The 16,167-nt window shown below is 68.0% G+C and overlaps 2 protein-coding genes across 3 annotated transcripts; both read left to right on the top strand.

Moving 5' to 3' along the window:
* The first annotated feature begins 1,303 nt into the window (after positions 1 to 1,303).
* On the top strand, positions 1,304 to 2,425 carry HCRT (hypocretin neuropeptide precursor). 2 transcript variants are annotated; one of them, XM_075723043.1, is made up of 2 exons: positions 1,304 to 1,324; positions 1,988 to 2,425. In XM_075723043.1, exons 1-2 carry the CDS (start codon positions 1,304 to 1,306, stop codon positions 2,423 to 2,425), a joined length of 459 nt encoding a protein of 152 aa, XP_075579158.1. The 2 variants fall into 2 exon arrangements, with proteins under 2 accessions (XP_075579158.1, XP_075579157.1); XM_075723042.1 differs by having other exon boundaries at positions 1,982 to 2,425.
* A 1,143-nt stretch (positions 2,426 to 3,568) lies between these two features.
* KCNH4 (potassium voltage-gated channel subfamily H member 4) lies at positions 3,569 to 15,881 on the top strand. The gene is made up of 16 exons (XM_075722668.1): positions 3,569 to 3,644; positions 6,715 to 6,948; positions 7,079 to 7,210; positions 7,414 to 7,541; positions 8,559 to 8,802; positions 9,040 to 9,197; positions 10,749 to 10,956; positions 11,152 to 11,346; positions 11,635 to 11,834; positions 12,789 to 13,038; positions 13,142 to 13,356; positions 14,385 to 14,432; positions 14,536 to 14,903; positions 15,050 to 15,156; positions 15,242 to 15,318; positions 15,405 to 15,881. The coding sequence occupies exons 1-16, from the start codon at positions 3,569 to 3,571 to the stop codon at positions 15,879 to 15,881; spliced, it is 3,117 nt and encodes a 1,038-aa protein (XP_075578783.1).
* The last annotated feature ends 286 nt before the right edge of the window (positions 15,882 to 16,167 follow it).

Below are 16,167 nucleotides of genomic sequence, written 5' to 3'. Positions count from 1 at the left end.
CCGGCCACAGGGATCAGGGAGCCCCAGCCTGCCCACGGACGGGCAGCTGCCTGCCCGCAGGCTCAGTGTGCGTGGAGGGAGGTGTGCGGGGCTGGGTGCCTGCGCTCTGCCATGCCGAGGGGCTGTGGCGGGGCCCGGTGGGGAGGTTGGGCAGGGGTGTCCCCACTCCTGCTTGCCTCCCGCCCCGAGCTCCCGGCGCCTCATCCATCCCCCCCATCCGCTTGCGGAGCAAGTGCCCTGCTGCGGGGCCGGCAGGGATGCTGGCACCCCGGTGCTGAGTGCATGTACCCCCAGCCTGCTCTGCCAGACTCCTCTTAAAAAGCAGCCCCGGGTCTGGGCGCGGCCCCCGGCCAGGGCTGCAGGCTTTGCCTTGCCAGCTCCAGGGAAAATCTCCCTGGTGGGAGGGTCCTGGCCGATCCCTGTCCCCTCTCCGTGGGGCAGCGGGTCCCTTCCCCTCCCCAGCGTCACTGGAGCCCCTGCTGTGCAGAGGGGCGGGGAGGCTCTGGGGTGCAGCGGTCGGGGGGGCTGCTGCACGCCAGCCTGGGCAGCAGATGTGGCTTCTGGCATCAGGGAAACATCGGGGCTCGTCCCCCAGGGTGAGGGGGTCCCGGCACAAGCAATAGGCGAGGGGCGGTCTGGGGTCAGACCGGGGCTGCGGAGCGTTATAAAGAGTGCGAGACCCACGCTGGTGCCCTGCTGCTCCCTCCGCGCACCTGGTGAGGGGCCGAGGTGGGATGGAGTCACCAAAGGGGATGGAGGGCGGCACTGGGGACAGGCACCCGGGTGGCATCATTGCTCCCCCGGCGCCAGCCGAGCAGAGGGTGACGGCTCCCCGCGTCAAGGAGCCGTGCGGCAGCCCAGCATCCCTTTGTTCGGGAGATAATTAGCTTAATGGGGCCACGAGGAGCGGACCCGCACGCTGCCGCTGTCAGGAGCAGGCCAGCACCTCCCCAGCGCTGACCTTCAGCCCCTTTGTGCCGGCCCGGCAGCGGGGCCCGTGGGCAATTACAGCCTCATTAGTGCCACGCACCCCGGCCACCGTGCCTGGCCCGCCAGCACCCACACAATGAGGAGCTGCAAATGAGGGGAAAGGCCTGGCCGGTCTCCGAGCTACCGGCCACAGCGCGCCCGTGTCTCCCAGAGACTGGCCGCTCCCGCCTGGCCTCGACGGTATTTTTGGCAGCACTATTGTGCCGGGCCCTATAAAGAGGCGGCTGCGGCGGGCAGCGCAGGGCGCTGTGCTCTCAGCTGCCTGGCGGGACATGCCCCAGCGCCGCTCGGCCGCCTGAAGACCCCAGGAAGGATGGAGGTGCCCAACGCCAAGGTGGGGCCGGGGTGCTGCAGCCCATGGGGCCGGGAGGGCAGCGAGGGGGGAGGTTGGGCTGTGGGTACAGGGGTCTGGGGGTGTAGGAGGGCCTGGCTGGTTCCTTGGGAAGCCCCGAGTGCGTGGCTTCTCCCCAGGATCTCCCCGACCACAGCCAACAGCCGACCGGGGGGGATCAGCCCCGCGTGGGCTCCTCAGGGAGGGAGCTGGGTGCGTGGCGCCTGCGGCATTGAGTGTGGGTACTCCTGCTGCTCGTCCCGTGGCACTCTGCGGTGAGCGGAGGGCGTTTGCTGCGGCTGCCTTGCACCAGCGCAGGGCAGGCGTGCCGCTGAGGGCACCCGCGTCTGGCTGTGGGCACAGCATGGGTGGGGGCTGTGGTCGCTGGGGTGCGGGGAGCAGCACTCCCAGCTCCCCTGAGGGTGCGGTGCTGGCTGTGCCCCAGGGTACCGGAGGGTGATGCTGCAGGTGCACCCCAGGTGTGGGGCTGGGCCCCCACGGTGTCGGGGACAAGCAGGCAGCGCTGCAGTGACCAGGGCAGACGGGAGCTGAGACACCAGCGGGCATGGCAGGACTGGGGGGCAGCCCCGGGGCTGTGCAGCCCCCCACTCTCCGCCGCTGCTGGCTGCCCTGCACTAACGCTGCCCGTTGCTCCGGCAGCTCCAGCGAGCTGCCTGCCTCTTGTTCCTGCTCCTGCTCTGCTCCCTGGCCGCGGCCCGGCAGAGCCTGCCCGAGTGCTGCCGGCAGAAGACCTGCTCCTGCCGCATCTATGACCTCCTGCACGGCATGGGCAACCACGCCGCCGGCATCCTGACGTTGGGCAAGAGGAAGAGCATCCCGCCGGCCTTCCAGAGCCGGCTCTACCGTCTGCTGCATGGCTCCGGCAACCATGCCGCTGGCATCCTCACCATGGGCAAGCGCGGGGAGCACCCTGGCACCACCTGCCACGATGCATCGGGTTGCCCCACGGGCACGGATGCCCAGCCAACGCTCGCTCTGCAGGGCGCTGACACCAGCCCTGCCAGCCCCAGGGAATGCCAGGGACACTCGGGGAAGGACCTGACCAAAAGCCAGGCCCAGGGAGCTGCGAAGAGCTTTTACTGAGAGGGGTGGGGGCAGTGGGAGCAGAGAGGGGATCCCTGGGGGGACAGACCCTGGGGACACACGCCCGGAGCTCGGTGTACATAGCACTTTTACATACCTCCGCCTGGCCCTGACCGAGCCTGCTCAGGGCACCGCAGGCACCGCTGGCCTTTTACAATAAATGGTAGCCTGACGTTAGCCGGCTCTGCCTCAATTCTGGGGAGGGACCAGGGGGGCATGGCTCTGCTCGGGGGGCAGCCGGCGAGGCTGCTGCCTTCCTCCATGGTGCCTGGACGCGGGCTCACCTGGGGTGCCTGCGCTGGGGGCGTGCACAGGCCCAGCTGGGTGGATGCAGGGCGAGAACTGGGGCGAACCGAGCTCGACCAGGCTGCCCGGGAGCGGGGGGTGTTTGCAAAGCCCCCGTAAAGGGCTCGGAGCGCTCCCCACTGCAGCAGCAGGGAGCCTCGGGTGACCCTGTCGTGGCCTCAGGTCCCTGATCCCCACCCCACCACCCTGTCCCCGCGCAGGGTCCTGGGGAGGGCTCCGGCTGGGTCCTGTCACCCCTGGGTGCCCCTCGGGGGGTCCTGCAGGACACGGCTTTGCCCTGCAGCCCCCCGGCTGAGCCCCGGGTGGGGCTCCTGCCCCTTCCGCAGCCTCCATGGGCCCGGGGAGACAGTGCCTCCCGGTGCCGAGCGGGTCCCGGTGCCGAGGGGGTCCCGGTGCCGAGCGGGTCCCGGTGCTGCGCCGGTCCCTGTGCCGAGCAGTTCCCGGTGCCGAGCAGTTCCCGGTGCCGAGCGGTTCCCGGTGCCGAGCGGTTCCCGGTGCTGCGCCGGTCCCGGTGCCGAGCAGTTCCCGGTGCCGAGCAGTTCCCGGTGCCGAGCCAGTCCCGGCGCCGAGCCGGTCCCGGCGCCACCAACCCGGTGCCCCCGGGACGGAGCGACCTGCCCGCGAGCGGGTGCCGGTGCCCGCCGGTGCCGAGGCCCCTCCCGGTGCCGGCGGCGCGCAGGGCCCGGGGCGGGGCGGGGGCGGGGCGGGGGCCCCGGGCGGGCCGGGCCGGGCCGAGCCGAGCCGAGCCGGGATCAGCCCGCGGCGCCGGGGCCGCACCTGCGGAGGGCCCCGGGGCGGCGGCGGAGCCCAGCCCCGCGGCCGCGGCCCGGCGGGACCATGCCGGTGATGAAGGGGCTGCTGGCGCCGCAGAACACCTTCCTGGACACCATCGCCACCCGCTTCGATGGCACCCGTAGGGCTGGGGCCGGGGGAGGCGCGGCGGGGCCGGGGCGGGGGGAGGCGCGGCGGGGAGGGCCGGGGCTCATCCCGGTACCGGAGCCCCCGCGGCTCGGCGGGACGCGACCGTCCACGCACTCTGCGCCGTCCCGGGGACCCCTCGTGTCCGTGGCCGGGCTCGGTGCTCCCGGACCCCCGGTACCCGCCGCGTCCCGGGCAGCCCCGCTCAGCCCCGCCCGGGGCCGGCGCGGCCGCGCTCAGCACCAGGGACAGAGCCCGGGAGCGGCGGGAGGGGCCGCGCCGGCCCCGGGGCGCAGGGGGGGCCCCGGGGCGCAGGGGGGGCCCCGGGGAGGGGGCACGGCCGGGCTCACCCCGCCCAGGCCGCCCCGGGAGCCCCCATGGGCCCGGCTTTGCCCCGTCCCGTGCCCGAGCGGTGGCCGGTCCCGGGGGGGGGGGGACACGTGTGGGTCCTGCCTGACCCCCGGGGTTGGGGTGCTGCTCCGAGGAGCAGCCGCGGTCCCCCGGAGCCAGGGGGTGGCCGTGGGGCGCAGCCTGTGCCTGTCACCCCCACAGCATCGTGGGGCCCTTGGGAAGCCCCGGTGCTGCACAGGGCAGCCCACCCCGAGCCCCCCGTTAGCAGCGCGCCCGCTTGCTTGGGGTTACGTCCCTGGAAGGGTGGATACCGGTAACGGCGTTTTGGCAGGGGCGGGGAGAAGGGTCTGTGCTGTCCCAGCGCCATCCGTTTTGGGGCCACTTGCCATGGCTGAAGGTTCTGGTGTGTCCCCAGGATCCGGGCTCCCCTCCATGTCCGTGTCCATGTGCTGGAGCCAGGATGGATTAAGGCCTTGGCATGTTGGGGAGCGGATCATGCCGGAGTGCCACGTGCCAGCTCCCAGCACCGCTGGCACCACGCAGCCACGCGGGGATGGGTCGTGTTCAGGGCTGACCCCAGGCCCCCCGAGAATGACCTGGAGCAGAGGCCTCCCGGGCCAGCTCCCTGCAGGGCTGGATGTCTCTCACCTTGCTGGGAGGGACCGGCATGAAGCCGGCACTGGGAGCCTGCAGCCACCTCCCACGGCACTGCTGGGGCACCAGGAGCACCCCTGGGACACGCGTTGGCTGCCATGCTGGGCCAGCTCCTGGCCTGGCATGATGAGGAGCATCCCAGATGACACAGGGTGTCGTTTGCCCATAGGAGCTCTCATTTGGGATGTTACCTTTGAGACTGCAATGCGTAACAAGGCAGCCAACCCTCTGAGCCCTCCCCAGCTCAGACCGAGCTGCGCCCAGAGGTGCCAGGGCAGAGCCATGGGTGCCTCACACCGCTGATCCTACGACTGTCCCTCCACAGGGGCAGAGGCTGAGCACGGCGCCGGGGTCCGCACGCCCCTGCCCCTCTGCTGAGCTGGGGGGAGTTCCCCCAGCTCTGCTGTGGCGTCAGCAGAGCCCCCAGAGGCAGCAGGGACTGGTGTCCCCAGCTCTGCTGGCCCTGGGCTCCCCAGGGCTGGATCTGGCCCTCCAAGGAGGATGGTCCCCATGGGAGCTGCCTGAAATGACCCGAACCCTGGGAATTTGCCCCGCAGCACCCTGCCTGCAGCTGCCCAGCCCGCCTTCCAGGCACTTTTAAACAAAGTCTGGCTTTGCTGGTTTGATGTGTCTCTTATCGGCTTTATCTGCCATGGAGAGGGGCTTTAGTCGCAGCGATACGCCGTGCGAGTTAACCCTGCCTCTCCCAGGCAGCTGCTGCCCGCTGGGCCCGAGGGTGCCCACCCAGGCAAGCTGGCCACCATGGCAGGGGGCTGCCGAGCCCCCCCCGAGCTGCTTCACCCTTCTCAGCAGAGCTGCTCTCAAATGCGAGATCTTTTTTTTTCTTTTCTAATAACACATCCTGGACAACACTGTAATCCTGGCTCCCCAGAGCCAAAATCTGGCCTTAGTCACAGCTTCAAGCTATTTTTGCTTCTCCAAGCTAATCCGGGGTTGAGCCGTGCTGTGGTGGCCCCGCTGCACCCCCATCGCACCAGGGCTGCCTGCGGCTGCCATCCCCTCCTTCCTGCAACCTCCTCTGCCCTTGCCTTGCCTGCGCTGTCCTGCTCTGCTCTGGGTGCCCAGGCGCTGTAATCTGCTGCAGGCTCCCCTCCTGTGCTGCAAGAGAGGGCAGGCCATGTCTCGCCCGCTCCTGGTGCCTGGGCCATGGGCGTGCAGGGGTTTTGAGCTGAGGATCCGTGGGCTGGGGACACCCCAGTCTGCCCTGGCTGGGTGCAAACACAGCCCGCGCCAGCCACGCACCCCGCTTCCTTGGCACTCTTTTAGCACGAGGCTATCTGCCCCACCGGCGCAGAGCCTGCAGCAAGGAGCCGCTGCAGCCCTGGGGGGAGAGCCCCTGCCCGGCCCGCGGCTGGGGAGCTGTGGCATGGAAGTGGCCACTCTGCAGCTGGGCAGGGCACGGGGCTGGCAAGGGCTTTCCTCTTCCTGGTGCCATCTCCCCACTGGCACAGGAATGATGCTGGGGAGGCTCCGCGGTGCTGTGACAGATCAAGGATGCTGCGTTTCATCTCCAACTTGTGCCAGCTTGGCATGGGCCTTCCACTCACCCCAGGTTCATGGCTTTTCTCCTACCCTCTCGGTGGGTGCCACCATGGTGCCGCAGTGCCGTGCCTGGGGCTGGAGGTCCCAGCGCTGCAGCCCGGCACCTCTGGGCTGGCAGCACCCGGCTGGGTTTGCCGCTGCTCCCGCTAAGCTGCCTGAGCCCTGGCGGGAGGTGGGAGCGGCAGATGGCAAGGGGGAGGCGTGAATCGCTTTACTTGGGATCGTGTCTCTGGTGATGGGAGCCAGGAACTGGATCTGGGCTCCTTCCCCTTCCAGTGCATGGGGCTGGGCTGGACGTGGACTGTGCGGTCCTGCCCAGGACGGGGCCTTGGGGGGCAGGGGATGAATGAGCGGCTGGGAGATGAATGAGCCGGCAGCCAGACAGAGACCCAGCTCATCTTCCCAGAGGGACCTGAGGTGGGCCGGGAGGGCTGGGCTCCCCTTCGAGCCCCCCAGGGTGGCCCCGAGCCCTCAGGGGCGGCTGCGTCTCCTTTCAGACAGCAACTTCATCCTGGCCAACGCGCAGGTCCGCCGCGGCTTCCCCATCGTCTACTGCTCCGACGGCTTCTGCGACCTCACCGGCTTCGCCCGCACCGAGGTCATGCAGAAGAACTGCAGCTGCCGCTTCCTCTACGGGGCCGAGACCAGCGAGCCTGTCCTGCAGCGCATCGAGAAGGTGCTGGACGGCAGGCAGGAGTACCAGACCGAGGTCTGCTTCTACAAGAAGGGTGGTGAGTGGTGCCCGGGGCTGGGGCCCTGCCTGCGGCTCTGGCTGGGACTTGGCCCCGTGCTGGCCCCGGGGTGAAGCTGCCGAGTGGCGAGGGGACTGTCCTGCCTTCACCGCCCTTCTCCCGCATGCAGGAGCCGCGTTCTGGTGCCTGCTGGACATCATGCCCATCAAGAATGAGAAGGGGGAGGTGGTACTCTTCCTCTTCTCCTTCAAGGACATCACAGAGACCCGGGGCAGGAGCCACCTGGGTGACAAGAAAGAGGGTGAGCCGTGGCTGTGGGATGGGGACAGGATCTGGGGAGTGGCGTGCGCAGTGGGCGCATGGCAAAGGGGCTCCCGGTTCCCTGCTGGGTCCTGCCCGCCTTTGTGCACCCGTGCAAGGAGGGGTCCCCGAGGCAGCCCCTGCTCTGTTGCACCAGCAGTGGCACAGCACTCCCACTAACCCAGCGTGTCTTGTCTGCTGCAGAGAAGCAGAGGAACAAGAAGCCCAGGAGCTCACACCTGTGGGCAGCACAGAGGCAGGGCCGGACGGTGCTGCACCGGCTCAGCAGCCAGTTTGCCCGGAGGGACCACAGCGAGATGAAAATCAACCGTGTAAGGACCTGGGGGAGTCCTCAGCTTCACCCGCTGCCTCCCAGGCTGGGGCTGTGGGCGGGCTGGCAGTGCTGCGGCTCTCCTGGGACCAGCCCCGCAGCAGAGCCCGGTCTTGCTGGGATGCTGTTCCCATGCATGCACCTCAGCGGCCTCCCCAGGCACCAAAATGCCCTCCATCCCCAGCAGCTGCACTGTGGTCCAGGCTGCAAATTTGGTTTGTTGGCAGCAGCAGAGACCAGCGGGTGCCTGGAGCTTGCTGTGAGGAGAGCAGATCTTCTGGCAGCTCTCGCAGGGCTGCGCCTCTCCTCACACGTTAGCTGGGGAAAACCCAGCCACTCGCTCATGGCACAGCCGTGCCGGCCCCGGGGAGCACCGTTACCAGGCTGTGGCAGCTGCGGGTGCGCAAGCAGCGGGGCTTCCAGCAGCAGCAGGGACCGGTGTCGTCTCTGTGCCAGCCCATTTGCGCGGCTGCAGCGGCCCAGCGCAGGGTCCCTGGGCATGGCCGCAGCGATGGGCACTGCCTGCAGACATGGGGCCAGGGTGGGGGGTCTGTCACAGGCTGAGAGCGGCCGGGGGCCCAGAGCTGGCAAGCAGGCAACGGGTTTCAGTATGCCAGTCTTGAATCATGGGGGCTTGCGGGGGACGGGCGCAGCTCTCCCCTCGCCCAGGCTGGGCTCTCGCTGTCCCCCAGCAGTGCCGTGTCCCTGCAAAGGGTGGAGGTGGCTTTGCCCCAGCACGCAAATTGGCACCTGGGGACAGTTCTGGGCAGCAGCTGGCAGTGCCGGTGGCTTACTGTTAATAGCATTAGCATAGCATTGATTTCTGTGCTGTAATCGGGCGTTCCGTGCCCGTCTCTGAGGGTGACCTCAGCACAGCCCCTGTGCCCCGTCGGAAATGTGTGTCCATCACCCCAGGCTGGCGGGACTCAGGAGGAGGGGGGGCTGTGATGGCCTCCACCCCCTCGTGGGGGACAGCCCCTGTGCCATCCGTGTGCCACCCTGCTGCTTGCTCCCCCAGAACGTGTTTGAGAACAAGCCGTCCATCCCCGAGTACAAAGTGGCCTCGGTGCAGAAGTCCCGCTTCATCCTGCTCCACTACAGCATCTTCAAGGCCCTCTGGGACTGGCTGATCCTGTTGGCCACCTTCTACGTGGCCATCACCGTCCCCTACAACGTCTGCTTCACGGGCACGGAGGACAGCCTCTCGGCCGCCCGCAGCACCATCGTCAGCGACATCGCCGTGGAGATGCTCTTCATCCTGGGTAGGTCCGTGCGCAGGGCTGAGCACCCATGTGGGATGGGGGACGCGGCTGGGCAGGGCAGGGATGCGGCCAGAGGAGCGGACCTGAGGGGTGATGGAGAAGGGAGCTGGCACCACTTTGCCCCTGCTGCTGGTGCGGAGCACCCTGGAAGTGGGACCCGGGTTGGCTGCAGACCCCAGCCCAGCTCCCCCGGCCATGGCGGGGCAGTGAGGGCTGGTCCTGCTCTCCCTGGGGCAGACATCATCCTGAATTTCCGGACGACATACGTGAGCCAGTCGGGCCAGGTGGTGTACGACCCCCGCTCCATCTGCATCCATTACGTGGCCACCTGGTTCTTCGTGGATCTGATCGCCGCTCTGCCCTTCGATCTGCTCTACGTCTTCAACGTGACCGTGGTGAGTGCCACTCATGCCACGGGCGAGGGGCAGCGGGGCGGAGGTGGCCCCTTTCACAGGGATCCGCTCTTCACGTACCTGCCTGGGAGCAGCACGGGCAGCGAGGGGAAGCAGCGATGGCAGCTATAGCGGGAAGCCTCCCACGCATCTTAATTTAACCAGCGGCTGCCACAAATGACAGTAACTGCCAAGGCACCGCTCCAGGAGCTGCAGGCAGGCGCCCGCCCTGCACCCAGCACCCAGCACCCAGCACCCAGCACGCCTGTTCTCTGCCCAAGCAGTGGAGCAGCTCCACGTCCGAGTGCAAATACCCAGCGCGCACACACTGTTGCAGCGAGGGGCACTTGTGTGTCGCCCGCTCTGGCAGGGGGGCTGACCACGCGTGCGGGCACACAGGGCATATGCCGGTGACAAAGGCAGGTCCCAGCCTGAGCCTCCCCGGGCTCTCGAGGGGCCCCGCAGCGCAGTGGGTGCGATGGGCTGCACAAGTGCGCTGCTGGCACCAGCCTCTTCCCATCCTCTGCTAATTGGGGTGAGTGCAGAGGCTGTAATTACGCTTATTGGAGGCAGAGCAGTGTGCAGGGAGGACGAGGGCACTTGGGGCTGGAACTGCCCCCCTGAGCCAAACCTGGCTCCACTTGTGCCCCGGCGGTGCTGCCAGGCAGGAAAACAACCGCAACCGCGGCAGGGGCTGTCATCGCCGCTGCCTCTGCCAGGGCCGGATGAGCCGGGGGGCATGGGCAGCAGTGCCCTGGGAGGGGAGAGCGCAGTGCGAGGGCACAAGCAGCACTTTCCTGCAAAATGCTGCCAAGGGACCGAGGTCTCAGGGCTGCGGCTGCCAGGATGGGCAGCCCCGGCAGGGACCCTCTGTGCAGCGGGGAGCGGAGCTGAGCCAGCCAGGGAGTGGGTCCATCCTGACCCGCCTCGGTGGGGTCTGACCCCGGCGTCTGCTCCGGCACAGCCCCTGCCCAGTGCCCCTGCCTGGTCTGCAGCCCTGGGCTCCTGTGAGGTGCCCGGTGCAGTGCTGGCAGGAGGCAAAGGACGAGACAGGAGCTTTGTGCGAGGTGGGAGGCCCTGGGGCACTTGGCATTGCTGCACAACCAAACCCACCTGCCTAAGCCAGGGCATCTCTGGCTCTCTTCATCCAGGATCTCTGCAGGCAAGGCACAGCATCTTGCTGAGGCTTCCCCTTGCAAATAGATTAGATCAGCTTTCTGCCAGCACAGCTTCATGAAACGCAGCCTCTGATAGTAAAGCCACTGCTGCCTGCTTCCCCTCCTGCTGGTCACCTCCCTCCCCTCTCCAACACCCCAAATATCCTGGGGTGATTCAGTGCCCTGACAAGCTGTGACCCCAGCTGCCTGCTGGGCGCTGGTGGAAGCCTGCTTGGGGACGAGCTCTTCCCAGCCGGCCCTGCAGCCCACAACCCTCCTGGCAGCTGTGGGGGGTGGCGAAGGGTCCCTGTCCCCGGGGAGGTGGTGGTGGTGGGGGGGTCCCTTCCCGCCCCTGCCTGCAGCTCCGCTGTGTTCACCCGCTTGCCCCGCTCCCCAGACCTCGCTGGTTCACCTGCTGAAGACGGTGCGGCTGCTGCGGCTGCTGCGGCTGCTGCAGAAGCTGGATCGCTACTCGCAGTACAGCGCCATGGTGCTCACCCTGCTCATGTCCATGTTCGCGCTGCTGGCCCACTGGATGGCATGCATCTGGTACGTCATCGGCCGCAAGGAGATGGAGAGCAACGACCCCCAGACCTGGGACATCGGTGAGCGGGGCTGCCCGGCTGCGGGGGCTGCGCGGGGTGGGGGCACGCTCAGGACGCCTGGGTCCCCCCGTGCCGCTGGCAGGAGGAGCGAGCAGAGGGCAGTCCCGTGGGACAAAGAGAGGCCGGGGCAGGGATGGGAGCTGTGCTGAGCACCGGGCCCCTTGGCGAGCGCTAACCCCTGGCTGTGCTTGGCAGGCTGGCTGCACGAGCTGGGCAAGAGGCTGGAGGCTCCCTACATCAACAACTCGGTGGGGGGCCCCTCCATCCGCAGCGCCTACATCGCCTCCCTCTACTTCACCCTCAGCAGCCTGACCAGCGTGGGCTTCGGCAACGTCTGCGCCAACACCGATGCCGAGAAGATCTTCTCCATCTGCACCATGCTCATTGGGGGTGAGGCGGGGAGCGGGGCAGGGCTCGGGGGGCTTCATCTCCGGCTGCTGGAGCAGCGGCTGCCACGGGTACCTGGGCAGGACAGGGCACTGCGGGAGGCGATGAACACGTGTGCCCTGGGGGACAGCCCTGAGGCTGGGGTTAGGGGAGAAGCCCCCCGTGCTGCACTCCTCAGCCCCGCATTGTTGGTGGGGGCAGAGCCCAGACCCTGCCCGGGCCCCCGTATGCCGCAGCTCTCCACCCCGCCGACCCCCTCGGTGGGCCTGAAATTGCCCTCCCGGCCCCCAGCGCTGATGCACGCCGTTGTCTTTGGCAACGTCACGGCCATCATCCAGCGCATGTACTCCCGCCGCTCGCTCTACCACACCCGCATGAAGGACCTCAAGGACTTCATCCGTGTCCACCGCCTGCCCCAGCAGCTCAAGCAGAGGATGCTGGAGTACTTCCAGACCACCTGGTCAGTGAACAACGGCATCGATGCTAACGAGGTAGGAAGTTTTGGCCAGGCTGGGCCAGCCCCCCATCCTGCACCCAGTGTGGGGGTGACGGGGCTGGCAGGGCCAGCTATGAGTGTGCAAGTATGTGTGTGTGTGTGCGCAGATGTGCACATGTGCACGCTCTGTTGCTGGAGGGACCAGAGCTGGGTGCCAGGACTGGGGCAGATTCCTGCTAGCTTGGGGAAGCGGGACAGGCACATGGAGCAGAGGGAGCGGTTGAGGGAACTGGGGTTGTTTAGTCTGGAGAAGAGGAGGCTGAGGGGAGACCTTATCGCTCTCTACAGCTGCCTGACAGGAGATTGTAGTGAGGTGGGTGTTGGGCTCTTCTCCCAAGTAGATAACGATAGGACGAGAGGAAATGGGCTCAAGCTGCGCCAGGGTAGGTTTAGATCAGATATTAGGAAAAATTTCTTCACAGAAAGGGTGGTCAAGCATTGGAACAGGCTGCCCAGAGAGGTGGTGGAGTCACCATCCCTGGATGTGTTCAAAAAACGGGTAGACGTGGCACTCTGGGACATGGTTTAGTGGGCATGGTGGTGTTGGGTTGATGATTGGAATGATGATCTTAGAGCTCCTTTGCAACCTTAATGATTCCTGGTTTTTACTTTCATTATAAATGATCCAGCCACCAAGCCAGGAAACATGAAATTGCTACTCTCCCCTTAACTGGTTTAGTGGTGGACTTGGCAGTGTTGGGTTAATGGTTGGACTGGATGATCTTAAAGGTCTTTTCCAACCTAAATGATTCTATGATTCTACGATCACCGTGGCCAGAGCTGTCCCGCCTTTGCCAGCCGGGACTGCTGGGCTCTGCCGAGGCAGCCAGGGCAGCTGAGCAGCGAGATGCTCTGCTCCGGCGGGGGATCTGTCCCCTGGGGCTGGCAGGCTGCGGGGAAGGCTTCTCCCTGCCACCCGCACCCCAGCACCACGGCCCCATCTCCCCAGCTGCTGCACGACTTCCCCGATGAGCTGCGCGCGGACGTGGCCATGCACCTCAACAAAGACATCCTGCAGCTGTCCGTCTTCGAGACGGCCAGCCGGGGCTGCCTCCGCTCCCTCTCGCTTCACATCAAGACCTCGTTCTGCGCGCCGGGGGAGTACCTGCTGCGCCAGGGCGATGCGCTGCAGGCCAACTACTTTGTCTGCTCCGGCTCCCTTGAGGTGCTGAAGGACAACGTGGTCCTGGCCATCCTGGGTGAGGGCAAGCGGCGTGGGCTCTCCCCCAGCCCCTTCTGCTCCCCAGCCAGGCAAGGGGCCCGGGGCTCGCACCGCTAGCCCACCCCGGTCCCCTCCTGCAGGCAAAGGGGATTTGATCGGAGCCGACCTGTGCAGCACGGACCAAGTGATCAAGACCAACGCGGACGTGAAGGCGCTGACCTACTGCGACCTGCAGTACATCGGGCTGCGGGGGCTCTGCGAGGTGCTGCAGCTCTACCCCGAGTACGCCAGCAAGTTCACGGCGGACATCCACCAGGACCTGACCTTCAACCTGCGGGAGGGCAGCGAGATGGAGGTGGGTGCGTGTCCTCCCTCGCAGGCCCCTTCCCGTCCTCACGGCCCCGGAGACCGGAGCAGGGCTGGGGTTCCGCACGGGAGTTTGTCCACTCCCTGCTCGTGGTCCTCAGGCTCCGAGGCCGGGACGGGGGCTGCGGCTGTGCCACCCCAGCCATCCAGGTACGTCCCGTCCCAGCTCCCCCTGCTCCGCGCAACCCAGGGAGTTGGAAGCAAGAGCGTTTGCAATGCAGGAGGCTGAGAGGGATGGAGAGCTTGGAAATGGGGGTGGAGGGGACTGGGGGGCACCATGGGACAGCCAGCTGGGGCAGGGCCCCCCCGGAGCGCAGGAGGCAGCGCCGGGGGCTGCCGGGTTTAGTCACGCTGCCGATTCCAGCAGCCGGGGGGATGTTCTGCTGCAGAAATAGCTCTGCAGCGCTTTTCCTCCCGCAGCTCTGCTGCTGGCTCTGCACGGGCACCGTGCAGCCGGGGGCTCCTCCAGAGCATCTCCCCCCGGTACCCACCGCCCCCAGGCCCTGCGGAGGTGCGGCAGGAGGTCGCTCTCTAGACCCCAACTAGCCCTACCAAAACCCAATGTGTCCGTTGTCCAGGAGAGGTGTAAATAAACCAGGGGTGGGTGGATGGATGCAAATGGAGCTTGCCAGGTCCTGCAGAAGCCCTGTGCACCCTCCCCTGGCCAGCAGCATGCGCCCAGGGCAGCCGATGCTCTGATGGCTGAGCCGGGGTTGGGAATTGGGGCGCAGCCGTGGTTCCGGCTCAGGACACGCAGGCTGAGGCTGGGCAGCTCACCAGTGTCGTGACAGCAGCAGAGGAAGGAGAGTGGGCAAGGGGCTGCAGAAGCCAGTGCTTGGGCTGATGGGCACGGGGCTGATGCACGGTGCCGGAGGTTGTTTGGCTGGAAGGGCTGCGTGCCGAGGGGGGGAGCAGGTGGATGCGTGCCCAGCACTGTGGCTACCTGCGGCTGGGCCCCGTGGAGCCATGCAGGGATCCCGCGTGCTGCTGAGCCGGTGCCGTCTGCTCTCCCCACAGGGGCTCTGCCGCTACTCCCGGTCCCCACGGCTGTCGCAGGCACCGCAGGTTTGTGCCGTGCTGGGGGGGAGGACGGGGCAGGGGTGGCCGTGCATGGCTTTGGCACCTGCACGGAGATCAGCCCTGACCTCCTCCCCACACTCACCCGCAGCCTCGTCCGGAGAGCGGTGCCGCTCCGGAGAAGCCCCTTCCCTCCATCCTGGAGGATGAGGAGGAGCCCGATGAGGTCTTCCAGCACTCACCTGCCACCATCACCCGCCGCAAGCTGCTGCTGCCCCAGCTGAACAGCCCGGCGCGCCGTGGCTCCCTGAGCAGCCTCCTGGGCGATGAGCTATGCCAGATCTCAGCCCTGCGGCGCAACTGCCGCTCCCCAGCCCGCTGCAGCCGGGGCCGCAGCCCCTCTCCACGGTGCCGGAGGGATGCCCGGCTCCCGGCGCAGGAGGGTGGCACGGACAGGAGGCCGGCCAAGCTCCTCATCCCCTCCCTGCATGCCTACGGACCCCCAGACCTCAGCCCCAGGTAAGGCTGGGACATGCTGGTGGCTCGTCCCACTGCCACACGTTTGTGCTGGCCGGGCTCTGTGGGGTCTCCAGGATCCCACTGGGAATGGTGACAGAGGGGTGAGGGGATGCCGATGGCCAGCCCTCACCTCCTCCCTGCCCTAGAGTTGTGGACGGGATTGAAGACAACGGGAGGACATCAGAGCCACAAACTTTCTGCTTCAATGTGGACCCCCCGCTGCAGAGCGCAGCGAGGGACTCCCCCACGTCAGGTACCTCCGGCAGCCGCCGGGCAAGGCTGGGGGTGCTGGCTGCAGGACTGGGGGGCTCAGGGAACCCTTGCGTCTTCCCCGGCAGGGACTGACGCAGGCAGCCCAGCCCTGGCGATGGAGGCGGAGGAGATAAAGCAGAACATCAAGAGGCTCAACCAGGAGGTGCGGTGGGGGCCGGGAACGCATCCCCGAAAGCCCCCTTGGCTGGGGGCATCCGCCGGGGCTCACCGCTCTTCCTCCCCTTCCAGATCAACCACCTCAACCAGGAGGTTTCCCACCTCAGCCGGGAGCTGCAGCGCATGATGGAGCTGCTCCAGGGCCGCCTGGGCGCCCCGCAGCCCCCCGCCTGCCCCTACCGCCTGCCCGCCGCCACCTCGACGCCCCCCCGGCCCTCCCCGCCCTCCGCCCCGGTGCCCCCCTCGCCCCCACCCGTGCCCCCCAGTTCCCACAGCTCTCCCTCCGCCAGCCCCCGGGCCAAACGCTGCCCCGTCCGCAGCCGCTCGGCCCACGCCGCCCCCAGCCCCGCCACGCACCCCTGGGTGGGCGCCGAGGGGCCATGCCCATCGCGGGGGGGGGACACCCCCAGCCCTGACCCCCGCCAGGCCTCGGCCTCGCAGCCCCTCTCACTGCCGCCCCGCTCTGCCCACTCCTTCCCCGGCTGCTCGGCCGGCGGTCGGCCCCGTGCCCGCCTGCAGCCCCGCTCCAGCTCCACCAGCTCCCACTGACCCCGCGGGCACCGGGGTGGTGGCAGGGGGCCCTCGCCCCGGGGGACCCTCACCCCTGGGGGACCCTCGCCCTGGGGCACCCTCGCCCCGGGGCACCCTTGCCTGCCGCCCCGCTCCTCGCTGCCCGGGACACGCCAGCTCCGGCCTCACCCCGGTCTCCGGGTCTGCCTCCGCCAGCCCGAGCCCCCCGGGAGGCAACCGCCGGCGCGGGGCAGCGGCGGGGGGCACCCCGCACCCACCACCCCGCTCCCGCAGGAGCACCCCAGGGCGCAGCGCTCGCCCCGGC

Source organism: Pelecanus crispus, chromosome 18, assembly GCF_030463565.1.
Source record: "Pelecanus crispus isolate bPelCri1 chromosome 18, bPelCri1.pri, whole genome shotgun sequence".
In the NCBI taxonomy this organism is placed as follows: Eukaryota; Metazoa; Chordata; class Aves; order Pelecaniformes; family Pelecanidae; genus Pelecanus; species Pelecanus crispus.
The sequence above is the reverse complement of the archived record's forward strand: the minus strand, read 5'-3'. Positions and strand labels throughout refer to the sequence as shown.

Bases quoted from the DNA above. Each gene is read 5' to 3' on its own strand.
- HCRT (XM_075723042.1), top strand. From the start codon at position 1,304: ATGGAGGTGCCCAACGCCAAG. The intron at 1,325-1,981 runs GTGGGGCCGGGG...TTGCTCCGGCAG, and splicing joins TGGAGGTGCCCAACGCCAAG to CTCCAGCGAGCTGCCTGCCT.
- KCNH4 (XM_075722668.1), top strand. From the start codon at position 3,569: ATGCCGGTGATGAAGGGGCTGCTGGCGCCGCAGAACACCTTCCTGGAC. The intron at 6,949-7,078 runs GTGAGTGGTGCC...TCCCGCATGCAG, and splicing joins CTGCTTCTACAAGAAGGGTG to GAGCCGCGTTCTGGTGCCTG. The intron at 14,433-14,535 runs GTTTGTGCCGTG...ACTCACCCGCAG, and splicing joins GGCTGTCGCAGGCACCGCAG to CCTCGTCCGGAGAGCGGTGC.